Source organism: Scleropages formosus, chromosome 5 (genome assembly GCF_900964775.1).
Source record: "Scleropages formosus chromosome 5, fSclFor1.1, whole genome shotgun sequence".
Classification (NCBI taxonomy): Eukaryota; Metazoa; Chordata; class Actinopteri; order Osteoglossiformes; family Osteoglossidae; genus Scleropages; species Scleropages formosus.
In genome coordinates, this window is record NC_041810.1 from 29,422,177 (window position 1) to 29,442,653 (window position 20,477).

At 38.4% G+C, this 20,477-nt stretch overlaps 1 protein-coding gene across 8 annotated transcripts in view; it reads right to left on the reverse strand.

Moving 5' to 3' along the window:
• sugct (succinyl-CoA:glutarate-CoA transferase) overlaps positions 1-20,477 on the reverse strand; it is an 81,500-nt gene that overhangs the window by 17,002 nt on the left and 44,021 nt on the right. For 5 of the 8 annotated variants that reach the window (XM_029252295.1, XM_029252299.1, XM_018765786.2 and 2 more), the window contains 2 exons: positions 12,116-12,179; positions 5,457-6,794 (listed from right to left, as the gene is read on the reverse strand). In XM_029252295.1, the coding sequence (XP_029108128.1) occupies positions 6,631-6,794; positions 12,116-12,179 (228 nt within the window). In that variant the 3' untranslated portion in view covers positions 5,457-6,630. Of the gene's footprint in view, positions 1-5,456; positions 6,795-10,945; positions 11,545-12,115; positions 12,180-20,477 lie in introns of those variants that run through there. The other 3 variants (XM_029252296.1, XM_029252297.1, XM_029252298.1) reach the window with 3 other exon arrangements.

The following is a 20,477-nucleotide window of genomic DNA, read 5'->3' on the forward strand; positions in this document are numbered from 1 at the left end:
GGTAAAATTACCCAGCTGTTTAAAGGGGTGAATGCTTGTAACCTTAATGTTATAAGTTGCTGGACAAAAAGCATCAGCTAACTGAATAAATCGAAATACTCAGGAGCAATGAACTGTCAGCTAAGACACCCTTGATAAGCTGGTCACAAGCTATAGTAGACTAAAATCTTCAATAAGATGCCTGAAATAATTTATTAGTTTAGTGGAATGGAGTAGGAATAGTTGAGAGAAGAAAATAAACTCACATATAAAGGTATTTTTTGGCTCTGAACCAGCTTTACAAAGCTCCAGGGATTCAGTGAATGGGCTTTTTAGGGCTAATCAATAAAATGCCAGTTTTTCTCCCATTTTCTACCTAACATTTGGCAGTAATTGTGGTATAATCAGATATTCACTAATGTGACATCATCTAAAATGGGGGTGGGGGGGTGAATTAGAACAATACATTTTTTTTTAAAGCAGAAATCACTTATTTGACTCATCTCAGGAACAAGGAGGGGTAACTGGCACTTAAAAAGGATTCTTTACTTATATTTAAATATTTAAAAAAGAATGATAATGTACACTTCAGCTGACAGACATACCTACACATGGAAATTCTGCACTGGGCTGTCTCTGGGAATGTGTGTTGGAGTATTGTGTGAATGACTTTGTGTGAAGTTTAGTTCCTTGATGCATCGGGAGGTGGTGGGCAAACGACAGAAAACCATCCATTGTCACTGAAAAGTATGTCAAGGTCATGTTCCCACATCTCCCTCAATGCATTTTAAGAATAGAAACCAAAGCTTGTTAAAACACGATACAATGCTGAGATGAAATCCCTGGAACTGCCCAGTGAGATGAGCTGGTTTTGAGTTTATTTCCTTGTGACTGTAGTCTATTTCCTCCTTCCAGGGATATAATGAAAGGACACAATTGCAAAAATTTATAGAAATCGGTATAACACCGACCAAAATTTGCAACTAAATTTTGCTAATTCAAGTCTCAAAAAAATAAGAAGCGAAAAAAGCCTTGATACTGATTTTAAAACACAGTCCTAAGCAAAGTGCTGTTTTTGTTACCAGGACCAGGAAATAAAGATCAGATTCTGGAAAAGCTATAAGCATCAGAAATGTGCCTTATTTCTATTATCATTAGTAAAAATGACCAAATAGCACAAAGAAAACCAACACTTGTCCTGGGTTTTTTCATAGAGTTATTTTTAGAATTGTAGCTGGATGTTCTCACTATGTAAATACTGGTAGTCTAATATTAAATGGTATTATATTAGTCTTTATTACAGTAATCTAAGGCATTGTGTGAATAAAAACAAGTGCTCCCAATATTATTTATTTTTTCTGATTAAAATCAAGGCTTTACTCTGCTGTTGGAGATTTATATTCCAAACCTGCAGTTGTTGGGAATCTGTCCCAGTTGAGTGTGTGACCTTGGAGGCTACAACACAGTCAAGAACATTATCATCTGTGTATGAACTTAGCACATATTGGTAGAAGAAAAAAAGATTGATACATGTATCCCTCAAACCACCCACTGTCAATATGTGCCTTTGAGTACTGCTGAGTCGGGCGACATCCCTTCCAGCAAGGAATAAGTGCGTGACCAGGCAATGATGGACTTCGCTGTATTAGCCCCACTTTGTAATTCAATGAGCGAACCCAGGCAATGCCAGGAAAAAGAAAATCTTTCTTTAATCTTTCACCACACCCAGTGTTGAGAAAAACATGGTACAACATGACTCAAAACCACATCACTTGTTTACAGTGCTCATAAGCTCACTGGTTCTATTCTTTGTTCTATGGATCAGCTAATGTCTACTGACCAATGTGTTCCAACAGCTTCACAGCAGTTTCCAGTCCTGAGAAACACACTGACCAGTTTGACTGACCGGTTCAGCTGAGACATTATTTTTGCAGTCCGTCGTGAACTCAGTTCAAAACTCCTCTACTTCCACCTCTCTTTGCTCTCTTACGTACTCGGTGAACTGAAAGTATTCTAGAAAGTTACTTTAATATTTAAATTTGTAAACTACTCACAACTAGTCACTCCTTCATATTAGGTATTTTTTTGTTGGTGTAATTTAGGATAAATACCTTGAGCAGGTACACTACAGCAAAAGGTGGGATTCAAACTCAAGACCTTCAAGACTAAGGTGGAGGTTGTAACCACAACTATACCAGGTGCCCCCAGAACCATGCTGTCCTAAACATCATGTTATGTAAAAGTCATATATACTTTGTATCCCAAAAATTTTTAGATGTTTTTAGAAATAGACATATTACAGATATTATCTCACATATTACATATATTTTTTTATTTACATACAGATTTTTTAGGTGTTGCAGGTAGGACCTCTGGTAGCATACTGTTAGTATTGCTGCCTTCAGACCCAAAGGTTACTGGGTTGAACCTCTGGCCATACTACCTTTGAGCAAAGTACCTATTCAAAATTACCCAACTATACAAATTGATAAGTCATTGTAAAGCGTTTTGGAGGAAAGCGTAAATTCTGCGTTGACAAGGAACCGTGACATAACTCTTCGATAAAAAAAATGTGTCGAGATAATCATCAAAAGTGTATGAGTTGCTGCAGTCCGCACCTTTTCACTGTCACTAAATTAGAAATAAAATGTGTAAAAGAAAGCCGTCACACAGATACTCAACTCTGCAAACTTATGTAGAGCAGAACTCGGAAAACACTCCTAATAAATTATAGTTGTGCTTCTTATCTGAAGGCCAACATTCCGTTGCAGCTGGCAAACTGTAGGATATTTTGAAAAAATCTTACTCATACTCAGTCCCACTAAGAACTGCAGTTATACTATATCCTAGAGGGACCTCAGTGATACTTCCAGTTAACAGAAGCTATAATTATAATAACTGCTGCTATTAATAAATGATTCAGAGACCCATTTCACATGAATATGATGTGCCATCTAGACCTAGAGGTAACTAATTTTGGGTCAATACCTTGCAGGTTGTAAATGATGTTATAAGAAAAGAAGAAAGATAATCATGTGAGCCTGCAGTGTTTTAAGGGAGATACAACCACATTTTTCAGCGCCATCTCTGTAGCTCATCTCTGCTCCTACACTGACCCCTGCAGTCCTCACTATCACTTACCTGGGGTGTTCTTCTGCATGATGAGCACAAGAGCAATGATGATTTTTAAAAAAAAACTGTTTAACCCGAACACCACAAAAAGGATCCTCAAGACAAATGGGAGACCCTAATGCTATTCACACCACACGGGAGCCGCTTTCTTTTCACGTGCATGATTTTATGAGTTTTTCTATTCTTTATATCGTCCAGATCTAGGCTTAACAAATGGGTAAAAGTAAGGCAGTCCATATCTGTGCAACGAAATATCTGACGTTTCCTCCGCCCTGCAAAAATGACAAAATGAGAGTAGGAATTCTATCGGTTAGACGTCCCTCAATTCGTACTGAACCACAAATCAAACATATTCATTCCCCAGTGGGCAGGCCAGCCTACATTATTAACTGCGGTTTTGGTCACTTTATTTTAAATGATGCTTCCAGAGAAATGTAATCTTTTTTATCCCAGGAATGCCTACACTGGTTTGGGAGAGAATCGAACAGAGAATTAGGCCAGACACGAATGGTACCGTGCGCTTCGGACCTCATTAACCGCAAGCAGTCCAGACAACGCCCGTTTCCTTCTCATCTGCGGGTTTCAAATTTGAGGATCCTCTTCCCCGCATTCTTTGAAAAACACAAGCAGACACAAATCTGTCCCAGACTCCTGAACAAAAAGCAACAAAATATGATCTTTGCACTCTGCTGATGTTCGCTTCATGCAATTCATGGTGAAAATGACTCATTGCAGTGCCTGAAAACATACAGTGTTCTTATGAACCATTTCTCCTACCTTCGGTATCACATTTCTGCCACCACTGCTTTAGGCTGTCGTTAATTTCAGCTCATTTCAATAAACCAATTCCTCAGTTGTCACTGCAATGCATATTATGTAATGCATAATATCACGGCTTTTAGAAATTAAGCACATTCGTAGGGCAGGGAATTGTTTTGCTGAGAGTGAGGTATTATTATTACTGTGTTACTATTGCGAGTTATGATTTTATTAATAATGTAAGCCATTTCTGATGAAAAAGACAAGAAACACAGCCAGCTGTGTGACTCACAAATGAAGAGGAGGCACATTTTCCCTCATATTTACATCTGAGCGAGTCATCTGTGGAATAGTTGTTTACCGCAAGCTGCCGAGAGAACGCAGTGGAACACAAACGAATAAAGTTGCTGCTATGTGGAGTGTGCAAAGGTCAAGTCCTGTTCCTCGTTATAAGAAAATCCAGACAAACAAATTCATTAGAAATGTAAGAAATATGAGGGAAAAATGCTGGTTATTTTTCAAGAAGGGACAGTGAGAAAAGGGAAGGCTGGGGTTTAATGTGGCAGAATTGCAGCATATGACTCAAATTAAATATCCATTTGATCTAAAATGAGAATTTACAATAAAGGAGTGGCTCACTAAATAGCCGCAATTCAGACTCTTAGCGGCGCACCTGGTGCTCAGACTATTTGACTGAAGCGATGAATATTTCATGCTACTCCAGCCACATTCACATCACTTTTTCGCTAATAAATCTGAATAAATCCAGGATGCTGAGACACAGGTTGTGGTCCAGCTGGTTTCCTGTCGCAGCCCATACTCAGTTCAAGACTTTCATTACGGCCTACGAGACCTCCACCCCGATATACAGAACCTGATGGGGTGGAAAAAGCTTTTCAGTATCATATGACCAGATGAGCCTATAATAATAATAATAATCATAATAATAATAGTAGTAGTAGTAATAGTTATTGCTAGTGGCAGTAATAGTGTTGGTAGTGTGGAAAATCACTAACTTAAAGCAAGTAAACACAATTCATAAAGCCACTGGTGTTCTTTTCACCAAATGTTCTGAATCACACTTAATGCATTGCAGGACTTGTATTATTTTGTTTTTGCTTAAGCGGCTTAAAATTCAATTATAGGTGCCATACTGATTCAATTGAGAAAGCACGATCAAAGTCAAACTCTTACTTATAGAATTAAAACGTATTCTGCAATGCTTTCACGAGGACGACGCTACCTAACAAATCAGCGTTGCCTTTAAGACGCAGTAACCTGATATTATTCAGATGCCACCGGAAAAGACATTTTCAAGTCACATTTCCAAAACATAGAATGTCAGTTTAATTTAAGATCATAGAGCACAACCTTTTCCACCTTAGCAGCTAATAAAGTGCAAAAAATTCCTTCAGTTAAATTAATAAAATGAAGGCATAAACGAACAACAGATGTGCTTAATGTCGCTGCTGGCCTTTTAGCCTTACACTCCGACGTCTGAGAGAAGGATCAGTTTCCAAAGATGCTCTTAATTTCAAAAAATGACTGAAAATGAAGAGAACAGTATTACAGGTATGGAGCACAGAGAACAAGTGAAACTTTAATGACCGATGAAATCCCAAGAACGTATTTCAGCAGCGGTGCTAGGAATTTATTGTAAACCCTAACCGGATTATCACGGCAATTTTAGGTTTTCGGATTCCTGTTCCCTGGAAAAGGAAAAAAGTAAATGAGGTGACAATGAGGTTTTACAGAGGTTTTATTTGACTTTATGGGAGGAAGCGAGGCTGCAAGCTGTGTCAAGTTGATTGAATTAGGTGGATCAATTCATTATAAACACTGTAATTCCCAAAAATGAATAGCGTTCCATGTTCACTTAGTTTTTGAAGGAATGCTCTTATTCTGCACCAAATGGCCATAGCGAGCCAGCGATGTCTCCACACTGCCTCCCTTAAACCTGCTTCGTAGAAAAGCCACCAGGGATGGTGGAAAAAATAAGAAACCAATTATAGTGGTTATTAAACGGAATTTTCCTTGACTTTTGAAGGAATAAGGATGCAATAACCTATTAGGGGACACAATGTTTCATGTATCGCTTCAAGTGTTTAATTTTTGGAGTATAACTGTGTAAACTGCCTTTGGGCAACAATCAACACATCCCAGATATGCATCTTTAAAATCCAGAACGGTAAGCGATGATCCCTCTTGACAGCCTTTTGTGAATTCCCTGTGTAAACCTGTATCATCGATCCCTTGCTTTTTAAGGCGTTTGTAAAAATATAAAACTCTCTGTTGAGAAGATCAATAGGCTTTTCTCCTCTTTCTAAAATGCTTTTGTATGGAAAATGTCTTGCAAAGAAATTGCATTTGGATTGGAAAATGAAAAGAACCACAAAAATAAATAAAAAAAAAAAAACAACCCTTTTTATCCCTTATTTCATTTTAGATCACTGACAGGTGTTTATAGAAGAGTTAAGTAGCATGAAAACTGAAAGACTGAATGAAGTGAGTTAAGGGAAGAATATGAAGATTTATGCAGCTCTCCAGCTTGGGACATGACTGTATTTCTTAGTATTCCGTCTTCTTCTTGCATAATTATTCAGCAGATTATTTTAAAAAGACACAGCCACCACGAAAGCACTGTGTGAAAGGTAACAATAATCACTTCCCATAATTCCAAACAGCCCTTTTGATGGGATTAGCCTGAGTTTAGAGGAACAGATTAACGCATGCCGTGCATCACATGTGCAGTGCGCTTCTTCACCGCACCTTGTTCTGACACACTGTCCCAGCCTTCAGGAGCTGCTCGATGTCATCATCTTTGTAGCCCAACATTTCTCTCAAAACCTGCGCCGTGTGTTGGCCAGTCAGTGGTGGGGGGGTGGGCTTATTGATCTTAAAGTCACTGAACCGCACCGCTGGGCCTGCGAACAAGCAGAGATCAAGAAAACGGAGACAGTTACACATATTGTAATCCATGAATTGTTGGGCAAATGGAGAGGTGGGTAAGGAGATAGATGCAACTGCATGAGACTACAGCAACACAGACATGCTGTCCAAGGCGGCTTGCCCCGAGTGGGGTCACGACCAACTAGAGCCTAACCCGGCAACACAGGGAGCAAGGCTGGAGGGGGAGGGAACACACCCAGGACGGGACACCAGTCCATCGCAAGGCACCTCAAGCGAGACTCAAACCCCAGACCCACCAGAAAGCGGGACCCAGGCAAGCCTGCTGCGCCACTGCACCCCCCGGCGAGATGAATGAACGAATGAATGTATGTATGAATAGAGTAAAATAAGTTAAAAAAAAAAAAGTAAATAGCTCAACAGCACTTGTCTACCACTTAACATTTATTCATTTAGCTCATGCTTTTCTCTCTCACACACAACTTACAATTATTTACAGAGCTGGGTAATTTAACTAGAGCAATTTTTGGGTAAGTACCTTGCTCATAGGTACTACAGCCAGAGGTGAGGCTTGAACCAATGACCTGTGGATGCAGAGACTACAAGTTCCCCCACTTTACATACATACAGAACCCATTCCTTACTCACACTTATGTATGACCTCATGTACAATGCTTCACTACTACTGCATTTATTATCTTTAACTCTCAGGATTAACAAACAATGGGTCACATATCAGCTCTGGTTTATGGGTAAAAATACATGAAAGTCGTTTATTTGAAGATATTTTCCACAGTGTATCTAACGTATAAAATACACTGATGCATCTGGGCTTTTAAAAGATATTTTCTTGAAAGAGTACAAAAAGAGTAAGAGTTTTTTTTTAAAAAAAGTGAATATTGCAGCATGTACTTTAGACTGAGATGAAGACTTTCATCAAAGTTGTATGTCATGAACTGGCAACTGGAGCATGATCTAAGAGATTCGTAGAGTGCTTTCATTCAGTGACATGTCTTTCCACAAAAGAAGTTTTCAAAGTTTTCATCTATTTTTTGCAGTTACAAATTGCATGTTTCGCTTCTATTGCTACATCTGCAAAAAAAAAAAAAAAAAAAAAAAAAACTAAGAAAGCCATTTAATTTCCCACTCATACTAATTGCACACAAATTCGCTTCTCAAATTTGCAAATTCGTTGAGGATTTATTGTGAATTTGGCAACTTCAGCGAGCAGAACATGAATAAACATCAAATACATTTATGTATACTTGAACATGATGTAAAAACGATCTGCAAGCCACAGAACACACTGCAGATGCCGGCTGCCAACCAAAAAAGATGTTATGTCTCACCAATCTGCACTTGAATGTCATTTGTGATTAAAATGTTCAACAAATAAAGAACAGAAAACCACAGGAAAACAAAAATAACTCTAATGCCTTCTGCGAAAGTATTTTTAGCAAGTTGGAATGTGCACGACCATGCCTGCCTTCCTAATCCTACTTGCGGCACCTTGTTCTGTTTCCCGCTAATGTATTTAAAGTGTTTTAAATTATTTCCAGGTTACTTAGTATGTTAATGGTTTAAAGTGGATATAACTTTCAAATGTGGTCTTGCCTGGTCGTCTCGTATGCCTCGGCTCTAATTTGCATTTCCATCATCAGAGAATAAATAAATTTGGTAATTTGTGTCTACTGGGATTGAGATGTACATTAGAGAGAGTTTGGAGGTGGAGATTGATGAATCAAAGTGGTTAAAGGCGCTTTGCTCAAGGTTGGGTTAGAACCCACTGTCACTACAGCAAGTCCACTTATGGAAGTGTTTTTTTAAATTATTTTACATCCTGTGACACAAAGCAACTTTTCCGTCATCTAAGCAAAGGCATTATATTGGAATCATTTATGTTACGCATCTTGATACATACAAAAGTGAATTTCAGCACAGTGGTGCAGCAGATAGAGCTGCTGTCGCACAGTTCCCAAACTGTTTGAGAGTAGGTTCAAAACTGGTTCAGTCTAGGTGGAATTTCCATGTTCTCCTCATTTCTGTGTTGGCTTCCTCAGGTTGCTCTGGTTTCCTCCCATCGTCCAAGGACATGCAGTTCAGATGGATTGGTGATGCTAAATTTCCCTTTGTATGTGTGTGTGGCTGCCTGGCAAAAGACCAGAATTCCATCCAGGGTTGACCCCCCCCACAGCTTCGTGCCCAGTGATTCCAGGATAGGCCCCTGACGAGAGCGAGCGGCTAATAAAAATGGGTGGATGGATGCCCCCATTTACATTGATCCATTTAGCAGACACTTTTCTCCAAAGAGACATACATCTCATAAAAAAATACAATGAGTGCATCACAACAACAATTGTACAATCGCGACGACACAACTCGCATGTCGACGCAAAAACGGAATAAACAAAAGCGCTTAGGCAAATTACTGTGGAATTATTCAAGAAAACGTTCAGTATTTTGTTTGTAAAAGGAGAAACCTGATGACAGAAGCCCGACACCAACATATTCATGTTTTTCCAGCAGTCATAACCATTCATAAAACTTATTCATGTACTTCTGCTACTTCCATTTGCCCATCCCTCAGATGGAGCCCTTCCTTGTCTGTCTTTATCGTTTGGATGATGTGTTGCTCTACATCCCTTTCCCCCCTCTCCCCAGCTCCCATGTGCACCTCTCTTCAAGAGCAGGCAAGAAGGAGCATACAATCCGTTCTGGCAAGCGGAACAAAACACGGTCCTTCCAAGGGAAACGCTGCATATATATAAAACGCCCTTGACAGGCACCGCAGTTATTTGTAGCCTCGAGCGGCGTCAACATGACACTCGCTGACACTGAGCAGAACTGCTGACTTATAGACATAACATCTCTCTCCGTGAAACGACAAGCGCTTTATGACTCACCTTCTTTTCTTCTTCAGTTAAACCACCATGGCTTTGAGGGCATCACAAAGACCCCAAAAGCGTAAGGGAACAACAAGCCAAGTTGACATTGCTGGAGCTACTCGAAAACGGAGGTTGAGGTGGGTGATGGCGAATGGGAGGCATCGGACGGACTTTGCAACAAGGCTGTGCTGAGAAAACCCAAAGACACTAAGCACCACTGACTGAACCATGACCACAGTAACACAACTTATTTCATGAAAATCTCCAGCCTGCTCTTGAGTTTTGTCGGCACGTTCAACACCCAACGGCAAATCTTGTCCAGGGCGGCATAGAGCACAGGGTGGCAGTTGGTGGGCGAACGTTTCTTTATAAACATGGATTTAAAGGTGATTTTTTTTAGGTCATTATTATTCTGATATTCTGAATTTGGTTTTAATTCACATTTTCTCTGCGTTTAAAAGATAAGGTAGGGATTTTGCATGTTACATGAGTAAATTTGTGAGGAATGCATTTTTACCTTTACATTTATACTGTTCAAGTTAATGATACATAAGTGTTTTGTTGATGAGAATTCACTTTACCAGCAGATTTCAGGTTTGGATTATGACTGTTATGTGAGAGAATCCTGTATAGGATGCACAAAGCATCCAGTATCCAGTATCCAGAGACTAAAACTCTCAGTTCCTGGGGCTCTTATGCCTTTCAGATAATTGTAAACACACCATTTGTGCTGGGATGAACACCAAGATCCGTCGGGAACACAAGAGTAAACCAGAGACCAGTGTTGCCAGTGTGAATCCTTGATTCTTCATACGTTACTTGACAGCTGGTAGCGTAGTGGTTAGTGCTGCTACCTGCAGACCCACAGATTCAAATCCCACCTCCAGCTGTAGTACCCTTAGGCAAAGTATTTATCATAACCCTAGCTCCAGTAAAATCACTCAGCTGTATAAATGGGTCAATAACTCTAAGTAGCTCTGGAGAAAAATGTCTCAGTGTAATAAATGTATTGAATAATGCCAGTCTGTGAGAACAAATTAGAGATTTAGATAAATACTTTATTGATCCATAGGGAGAATTTTCTATATATATTTATATATATAGGGTATATAAGGGTATACACACACATACATATATATACATACAATTTCTCAGCTATGTCAGAATACAACCATTTCCATAAGTAGGTGTGCATAAGCAAGAGATTCAACAAAACATATCAAATTCTGAATAGGTTCCTCTCTCTATACGTACACACATGGGCAAAACAACAGGTTCTGCTGCCTGAGAAACCACCGGAAGTTCAGCCTTCCAGGTCGCGAGCGCAGGCTTTTTGAGAAGTGTGTGACTTAGTGCTTGCAGCCAATCCATGACCTTGGAAGTGTCACACTCATTATTACATGGGCACGCCATTGCAGAGAGCGACTCTACACTCAGATACATAAAAGCAGCAGAAAAACCGTCAACGTTCTTTGAGGTCGAGACAGCCTTTATGTCCATGTCTCTGTTTCATCTCATGTCTTTGTATTAAGCGGGAACTAAAGTTATGGCGTCACAGAATAAATTTTAAGTGCCCTCCAGGGACAGGCTGGGTGTAGCTCCACGTTTAATGTTTCGCTTTTCTGCATTTTGTACTCTTTATTCCGTGCATTCTTTATATGCGAAAGTCTGTGAAAATCTGTGTGGAAATCATTAAAAATGATGAAGTTTTGCTTCGAAGTTCCTTTTGAATGGTAAATGGCTAAATCATTCTGCAAGGTGAACAGGTCCTGAGAAAAGTCATGATCATATCTGGTTCATCACTTGATAATGAAAGTAATTCCTACTCCTTTTGTGTTGAATTGGGTATAATTACATTTGAATTCTATTGCCCACCTGTTCACTGCCAAAGACAGACAGAAACCAGTATATAGCTGTTGAACACACACTTTACCTACACAAATTCTCTGAATGCACATTTAGCTAATGCTTTTCACCAAAGTGACTTACAATGTTAAGCTACTGACAATTATTTACCAATTTGGGTAACTTTTACTGGAGCAATTTAGGCAAAGTACCTTGCTCAAGGGTACAACAGCTAGAAATGGGATTGAACCTGTACCCTTTAGGTCCACAGGGAAAAGCTCTAAGCCATACCCTACCAGCTGTCCCCACTGAAAGTCTACTGTCTGCTAGATTATCAAACTTGTAAGATATAGTTTTATCTTGCTGTAAATTGAGACGTCTGTAAATAAGATACGGACCCATGTTGTAGACATTAACAGGTAAAAGAACACCGACCTAGAAGCAGTTTGAAAGTGGAATGTGTCCATTCCTATTAAATTCACTTAAAAGGAAGCTTTCCTAAAGTTTTATGGCTGCTGTACATGTTTCTTTAATTTCTTACAGACCGGTAATGAAAATAATGTGGTGTTAAGAGGCGCTCTTGGTTACGGACATGGGCATCGACTAACCTGGTATAACAACTTTTCCAGCTGTAGGATGTTCCATCTTCATGATGAGATCATTGTGAGCCACCTGAACGCCATTGGAAAAAGAGGAAATTACTTATGAGATATTATCACATATTACAGTTTCCTTACAAGTATAATCTGTTGTATACGGACACTAGGAGAGAATAAAGAGATAGGATAAGGAGGACACAAGACTCTTCAGTTTGACAATACAAGACTATACCAAAATTGACCAGACATATACATCAAAATGGGTTATTATCTTTTAAATAGTAAAGAGATTCTTGAGTGATCCTAAGTTATGTTCAATGGCCACATTGGGAATGTCAACTTCTCCACAGACATGGACATAATACCAAATATGTCCTAGAATGTTCCTTACAACTCCTAGGCCTAACTTTTTACAGCTTTAGCTGCTTTGCTTTTTTTCAGTTTGTTTTAATTACACTTGGATACGGGAATTATAATTAAATATCGTTAATAAGGGTACCACAGCTGGACATGCCCTGAACTGGCAAAGTTTAGATTATAGTGTTTTGTGTTCCTGCAAAACTACCAGGTATTCTATGTATTTTATAAAGCTGGGTAATTTTATTATAAGATTTAAAATTTAGACTTTATATGTTTCTTTAAATGTTTTACATGAGAATAATACTTTCTGATGTAGTGTTCACATACTTATAAGCAGAACATATGGGGCAGCTGGTAAAGCAGTAGTTAAGAGTTGCCGCTTTTGGATCCAAAGGTCATAGGTTTGACCCCCACCTACAGCTGTAGTACCTTTGAGCAAGGTATTTACCCTGAATGACCAAGCTGCATAAATGAGTAAAAAATTGTAAGCTTGTAATAACTGCACCCTTAACATTGCAAGTTGCTTTGGAGAAAAGTGTCTGCTGAATGAATGTAACTATATTCATAATGAGGGATGACTTCTGAATATTTTCTTAAACATTTTTGTGAATTAAATGGACTCAACAAACTCAGGATCCTTGTAGTTTTGATTTTCATAGGTCACAACTGCTGGACGTGAACCTGGGGTTTTACGAATGTTTACAATGGGTCACTTTTAAAGTATGTGTTTATCACATAAAGGGATGGAAAAAGAACATTTCCTCTGTTGCATATTATTGTGCGAATTGAGACAAGGTCTATGAGTAAACATGTTTTTTTTTTTTTTGGGTGTTTGGCAACAGGGAACACGGCTCATAACTGGCAGAGGTGGCAGGCCAATGACGGATGGCCGTTCTGGCCAATAAATCTGCTTCCTCATCTGGCTCCATCTTTTACACAGCATTCAGAACAGATTACACCTTCTATAAATCATGCCACCAAAAAATGGAATATTGGCTGAGGAAAAACATGAAGGGGGGTTTTGTCACAAGATACATTTTTGTAAATTCCAGTGCAGTTACACAAAAGTCATGCTTTCTAAGAGTGTCATGCAAAACAAGAGTATTATATATTAAAAGAGCCTCTGTATGGATACACATATGGTATTGGCATATAATCTCTCTTATAAGTGATATCTGTTGAATTAAGTTTAAAAACAACAACCACAAACAAACAAACTGGCACAAGGAAAAATGTCTTTTGTGTGTGTTGTGTGCGTGTGTGTGTATGCATATACATATACATATATATGCATGCACATTATTGTAGGAACTCTGTAATATATATTCAATATTCTGTATTCAATATAATTCAATATTCTGGGAACTAAGTATATATCTATATACTGTATATATAGTGCCCAGAAAATTGAAGACCAGCTGCTGCTAACTGAGAGACTTTTTAAGCAGCTGGTCTGAAAACTATTTTTGCTCCGTGGGTTTTGTTTTTTGACCTAGTTTAGTTGCTTTTAAAATTTACCTTGCTTGACTATAGTTTGCTTGAATTACATATATAAGAACTATATATCTGACTTCTAAAAATACATATTAAAATTTTTCCTTTCCTTATACTGGTTATTTTAAAAAAAAATGCAAGTTCTATCTCTGCAGAGTGATTTGTTGCATTATTAATACATCTCTCTGGGATTTTCAGGAGTAATACTAAGGATTTCCAAATGACTGAAATGTTTGGGAAAGGACGAAAGAATAAAAGACAGGTACTCAAATATGTCACTGATCGGTTGACCAGTATGTTACCTTCTTTTACAGAGCGGGTGAACATTAAGAACAGACCTCTTAATCATATCTAATATCAGTAACTATGATTATTCAGGCATGAAAAAAGATGACAAAAAAACTGCACCAAATTTTGGAAATAGCACGAATTGTGAAACTGCCTGAAGGCACAAGAGTTTATCCAATATCCTGAAAATGGAAAAGAATCTATACAAGATGAAAAACTAAGAAACAGTAGCACTACCAGGGTTTCTAGAACATTTATATTACAATAATATTTACTGCACGTATCAGACGTATACTGGACACGGTGTGATTTATGTGATTTATTAATAAGGAGAAAATATTGTAAAATGCATTAATGCCCTAAAAATCTATGAAAGTGTGGGACACTTGAAAACATTGACTGCTATCAGCCAGTTGTATAGCATATTTGTTTTTCAGGGTCTTTTTCTGTCTAGTTTTCAACCCCCATGAGATCATCAGTAAAAGGCAATTTGCTAGTTTTGCCCATAGGAAGTATTCATATATCTTCACAAAACAGGACCAGACTCCTCGCACCTCAGGTCCATAACCCAGTCCGCAGTGATGCTGAATACCCCTGCATTTCTGTACCTCTGAATTTCCATCTTATGCTGATCTTGTGCCGCTATAACAAACACATACAGATCATGAGTCACTCCGACATCGTCATCGATTTCCCTCCTGACTTCTGCGTCTGACTGAGTTCATTTTCATGTGCATTTCTTTCATTTCGTACAGCTGCGGTGCTCCTCAAAACACTCCCATCTGTCCTTGCTTTTCCTTCACTCTAAACAATCCTCACAGGGTGCTCATGAAAGGGGAAATGGAAGAATACATATACAATAACAATGACACATGGCCATCATTTAAAGATTATAGTGTTTTAGGCCCCTTTAAATGCTAGGCTCTGGTATATGATGGGGATGTGTGCGTTAACTACACACTGTATAAATGTGATTATAAATGTTTCTGTGGTTTATACAATGCTTGACTAGGAGACAAACTTGTCCACAATAACTAATCAATATTATAAATTATAATTACACAATATATAATATGTATGAGATTATATACTGTATATAATACATTATTATAACCATGCATGTGGTTTCAGTCCATGACAATTAATAGTATCATTAATATGCCAGGAAGCTGTCAGTTCTGTGCCACTATTTCTCAGATTGCCATATATATATATATATATATACACATATACAGTATATATCTGTACATTATAAACTTAAATTAGGGTCACAGTACCTACATACCCTCAATTTCTGGGGCTGTAGGTGGCACAGTGATTAGCTCTGGAGCCTTGCACTGAATGAACCCAGGTTTGAGTCCCACCTTCTGCTGCAATCCTCTTGCTCAAGGTACTTACCATGAATTGATACAGTAAAAATTACCCAGCTGTATAAACAACTAAAACACTGCAAGATGCTTTGGAGAAAAGTGTCACCGAAATAAATATAACTTTGACTTTCCCCTAATGTGACACTGGCTAGATCTCAGGGATCTTTTTAGTGTTAAAGGAATTAATGATAAACAAATGCTGGGGATGTAAAAGCCATTGTGGAGATAAGAAATAATGGGAGAATACTTTGTGTACCACTCATAAATGTGGCATGGGCAGACAGGGAGTGCTAAAGCAAGTGGTGGAATCCAGAGTTTCCATGGGAGCAAATCACTTTGCCTGTTATGGAAGCGGCACCCCCATGGATACAATATCGAGCTTTTGAAGCTGAGTTACAACATATAAGAGTTCTGGACCTGAAGGTAAAACATAGTATACAGAGCAAAAGTGAACTTTTCTTCATGCAGGAACTGTACAGCCCAGCTTTTCCCACCTACAGACAGGGACGCACCGGTAAAAACATCAACATTTTTGATCACATCCAACAGCTTTCAGAAGAGATACTTCCCACTAAGGTCGATGGTGCGAGTTCTACGGCTTTGAGCCGTCAGTGTTGCCCCCCCCCTCGAGGGAACCGCACGACTGTAAACGTTTGAAGCTCCCGATCTTGTGTGGGAGTCCAAATCGAGCACATGCTCGGAGCTTTAATGTAATATTTATTATTGTTATCATACATCAGCTATATAAACAGGAATTTTAACCCCTAGATGTATCATGCTAGATTATTACTAGTCAATACAGGTACAGCAAGATACAGGATGTATATATTTTCAAAATCAAACTGATTCCCAAATGTTAAACAAAAAAGAAATGCACATTATTTTCTTGTTTTATTGCAGGCTGTTTTCTGCATTTCAGTCAATTTGTGTTTGTTTCATACATATGATCACCAACTCTCTGGAAAAAAAAAAAAACAAAAAAGTGTATAAGGCATTATTAACATGGTCAACAGTTACGAGGAATTGTTTTAAATTAATTACAAAGATGTGACTGGATACAAACAGGAAACAAAACAATCTCTGAAGGTCTTATGACTAATCTTAGACGATCAGTTTTTCTCCATTTTGCATACTTTCCGCTACCAGGGGAATGCAACCGTCAAGCTTCGGGGAGCTATTGACATATTTATGGACAGATTTGTGCCAACAAGGACCGGTAATGGAGAACACACTTGTCAGGTTGTGACCCCAATAAAAATAAATCTGCAAAAAACTACAGTGGTACATTAGTGGCCACTCATCACATACGGTAAATGTGACTGTAAGCAAAAGCTCACAAAACATATCATCTGCACATCATTGCGGTAATTTAAGATTACCAAAGTGTTTTTACCAGGATGGTTGATTCCCCTCACTGGTATTCTTTACCATATTTTAAGTTTTACACGGAGCCATAAAATATTTGATTCAATAACATTCACCATGTCTTTGTATAAAGTTGCCTAAATTCAGTGTGGTAGAAAAATCACTGCCAGACACTGACAGTATGTGTAACTGAGAAGAGGGAGCTCTGAATATATATCTTTTTGGGATACAGACATCATACAATGACACACTTGAAATCACCTGAAAGCCGCTGTATGAACTAACTGTTAAAAAATAAAGAAATATGTGACAGCCTGGAGCCTGACAACCACGTCCTTAAAGGACTTTAAAAGAGTTTTTTAAAAAAAAAAATTAAAAAGCTATTGTGATGTGAATTTGCTGTTTTTCTAAATAAAATTTAATTGTTTAGAGCTGAAAATCTACATTATTTCCTTTCCTTTTTGATTGATCTGACTAGAGTTTTGTGTTTGGGTTTCTATACACGTACATATTCTCTGAATAAAAATATCAGAAAGTTCAGCCACTATCCCCCAAGTTCGGACATTACTTAAACCAGACGCAATCTTGCATGCAACAAAATTATAAATGATAAATAAATATACACACACACACACACACATTTTCAGAACCGCTTGTCCCATACGGGGTCACAGGGAACCGGAGCCTACCCGGTAACACAGGGCGTAAGGCCGAAGGGGGAGGGGGACACACCCAGGACGGGACGCCAGTCCGTTGCAAGGCACCCCAAGCGGGACTCGAACCCCAGACCCACCAGAGAGCAGGACTGTGGTCCAACCCACTGCACCACCGCGCCCCCTTAAGTAAATAAATATACATATATGACAGAATGGATCATTTCTAACTACGCAAGTTCATAAAGGATGAAAAGACCCTAGGAATCCAGCGCAAGCAGTTGTAGTGAATTATTTTCAGGAAAACCGCAAAATATCAAATTTCAGGAATTAATAATAACAAAAACATATTTTCTGTGCACCACTTCTGTGTTACATACAAAACTTGTTTTTCAAAGTAAAATGCAGTTGTCTTTATTCACGCTAGAAAACTACATTAATAAATATTTTAGTTATTTTGCCTGAATACCCAAAATGAAACATAACCGAAACTAATAACGATTGGGACTAAGAGAAAATGAATAGAAAAACAAAAGCTACAGGATGAATTTAAAATTCAGATCATTCAATTATGTTACATAAGTAAAATTAACATAAAGAAAACAAAATGCATCGAAATAAATGCATGTTTTAGCTACTGCAGTTCTAACTTCTAGGTGCAGTTGGAATAGATACATTATAACAAGGTCCAAAAAAATACCCAACATTTAAATAACAGAGGATCCAGATTTTTCTAAAGAGATACTAAAGTGGTCTCTTGAGAGACTCAGCTTCAGAGCTGCAAACCTTTAATGAGACAGCCAGGACTCACTGCTTCATATTATATAATGCTACATAATTGTTTCTCTACGAAAATGTAATTTTATGGTAATACGTTCTTTAATTTACCCCTAGAGATGGCAAAAACTGCCTTCCATAGTATAATCAGACTGTCAAATCATGCTGTGCGCATACAGGGATGGTACAGAATATTAAAGTCAAGCCTGACTGCATTTAAGGTGTTCTAAAAAAAAGATGCCAAGGGAACTCTACAGCAGAACTATGGCCAGATTAAATCTGAAATAACTGTGAGGTGAGTAAAACATGCTAATGTGGACACAACCCTGTACTACTGCAATTGTCAAAAAAAAATGATCCAGTACAAGTCTTATATTATATTATATTATATTATATTATATGAAACATGTGAAATGCAGTTCACTTTGTACATGAGATATGTATTTATTTTATTTATTGATTCATTCATTTAGCCGACTCTTTCTCCCCCAGACAATGTTAAGCTAGTTAAAATGATCTGCACAGCAGCAGGGTAATTTTTATTGTATCAATACAGGGTGAGTACTATGCTTTAGGGGAATACAGCAGGAGTCGGGACGGAGCCCAAAACGCTACGCCACCAGTGGAATATTTGTGCATATTGACGAAACAAGCCAAAACTAATCGGATGTTAGAGGTGATTGCAATTTTGACACTGAGACAGCATACCACACTAACTGGTAACTGTAATATACCACATTTACTGGTATTACTACTGAAATCAGACTCTTTCCAAAAATTTCATACCTTTGCCAAAATTGACAAAAGGAATTATTAAAAAAAACCCATGCACTTGAGTCGACACCCCAAGACGGGATACTGTGGAAATGGGGTGTCTCTCACAGAAGTGAGCAGTTTTGGAAGGGGGTGAAAACACCACTGGGCCAGTGTCTTACCAGCAGCTAAACTGGCAAAAAAAAAAAAAATCAATTTTATTTTTTAAATTCATTTTATTTTCTGCCAGATCAAGGAAATTAGAGCCATATTTTTGCAAAGGAAATCCACAAGTTCAAAACCTCATTTAGCTTTCACAATTCCTTATTTTTTGTTGTCGCTAATTGTTGATTATAAAAAAAAAAAACAAAAAACCTTATAAAACGTTTACTGCAACAAAAGTTGTATCAATGGTCTAATGCAACAAGCCCAAATCTGTGAGCAAGCCCATGGATGGAATTATTTATGCTATGAATAAAACACACTGAAATAATTTTAATGATACAGCAACATTAACTTGAATAAGTAATATTATATTAATATTAATTTGAATAAAGATAAAAATATATTAACATCAAATAAATGTTCCAAATGTCAAAGCTTATGAACGTCACACGGGCTTACTAAAGACAGTAAAATCCATCCTTTTTCATTAACTGCCAATCCAATCCAGGGTCGTGGAGGACACAGGACCAAAGGTCTGGTGGAGGTCACTCACACACTCACACACACACACACACACACACACACACGTAGAGGAACAGACCAAAGGCAATTTAGATACACCTATTCCCCTGAAACAGAAGTCTTCCGGCTGTGGGAGGAAACCAGAGCACCCAGAGGAAACCTGAGAGTGGTCCAGAACGCAGAGGACTCGGATAAAGCAGGGTGCACCTTGGACAGGTTGCTAGTCCATCGGCGGGCAATAGCACACACGCACACACACACACACACACACACACACACACACACACACACACACACACTCAGACCAGTTTAGAGTCAACAGTGGACGTGTCTTTGGACTGTGGGAAGAAAGCAGAGAGCACTTTGAGGAAACCCACATGAACACAGAGACAACAAAAAAACATCTCACACGCACCGAGCTGGATGAAACACAGACCGTAACACACAGCCCAGGGTGCTGGTGCTGTGACACACCAACTCTTACCAGCTGTGCCCACTCCCAAACACGGAAACGTTCCAATTTTACCATTCATTTTTCTCAATTTAACCAACAAACATTATTCGCTTTCAAAGGCAACTTAAGTGTTACTTTTGCGCAATAAATGACATACATTTTTTTGATCC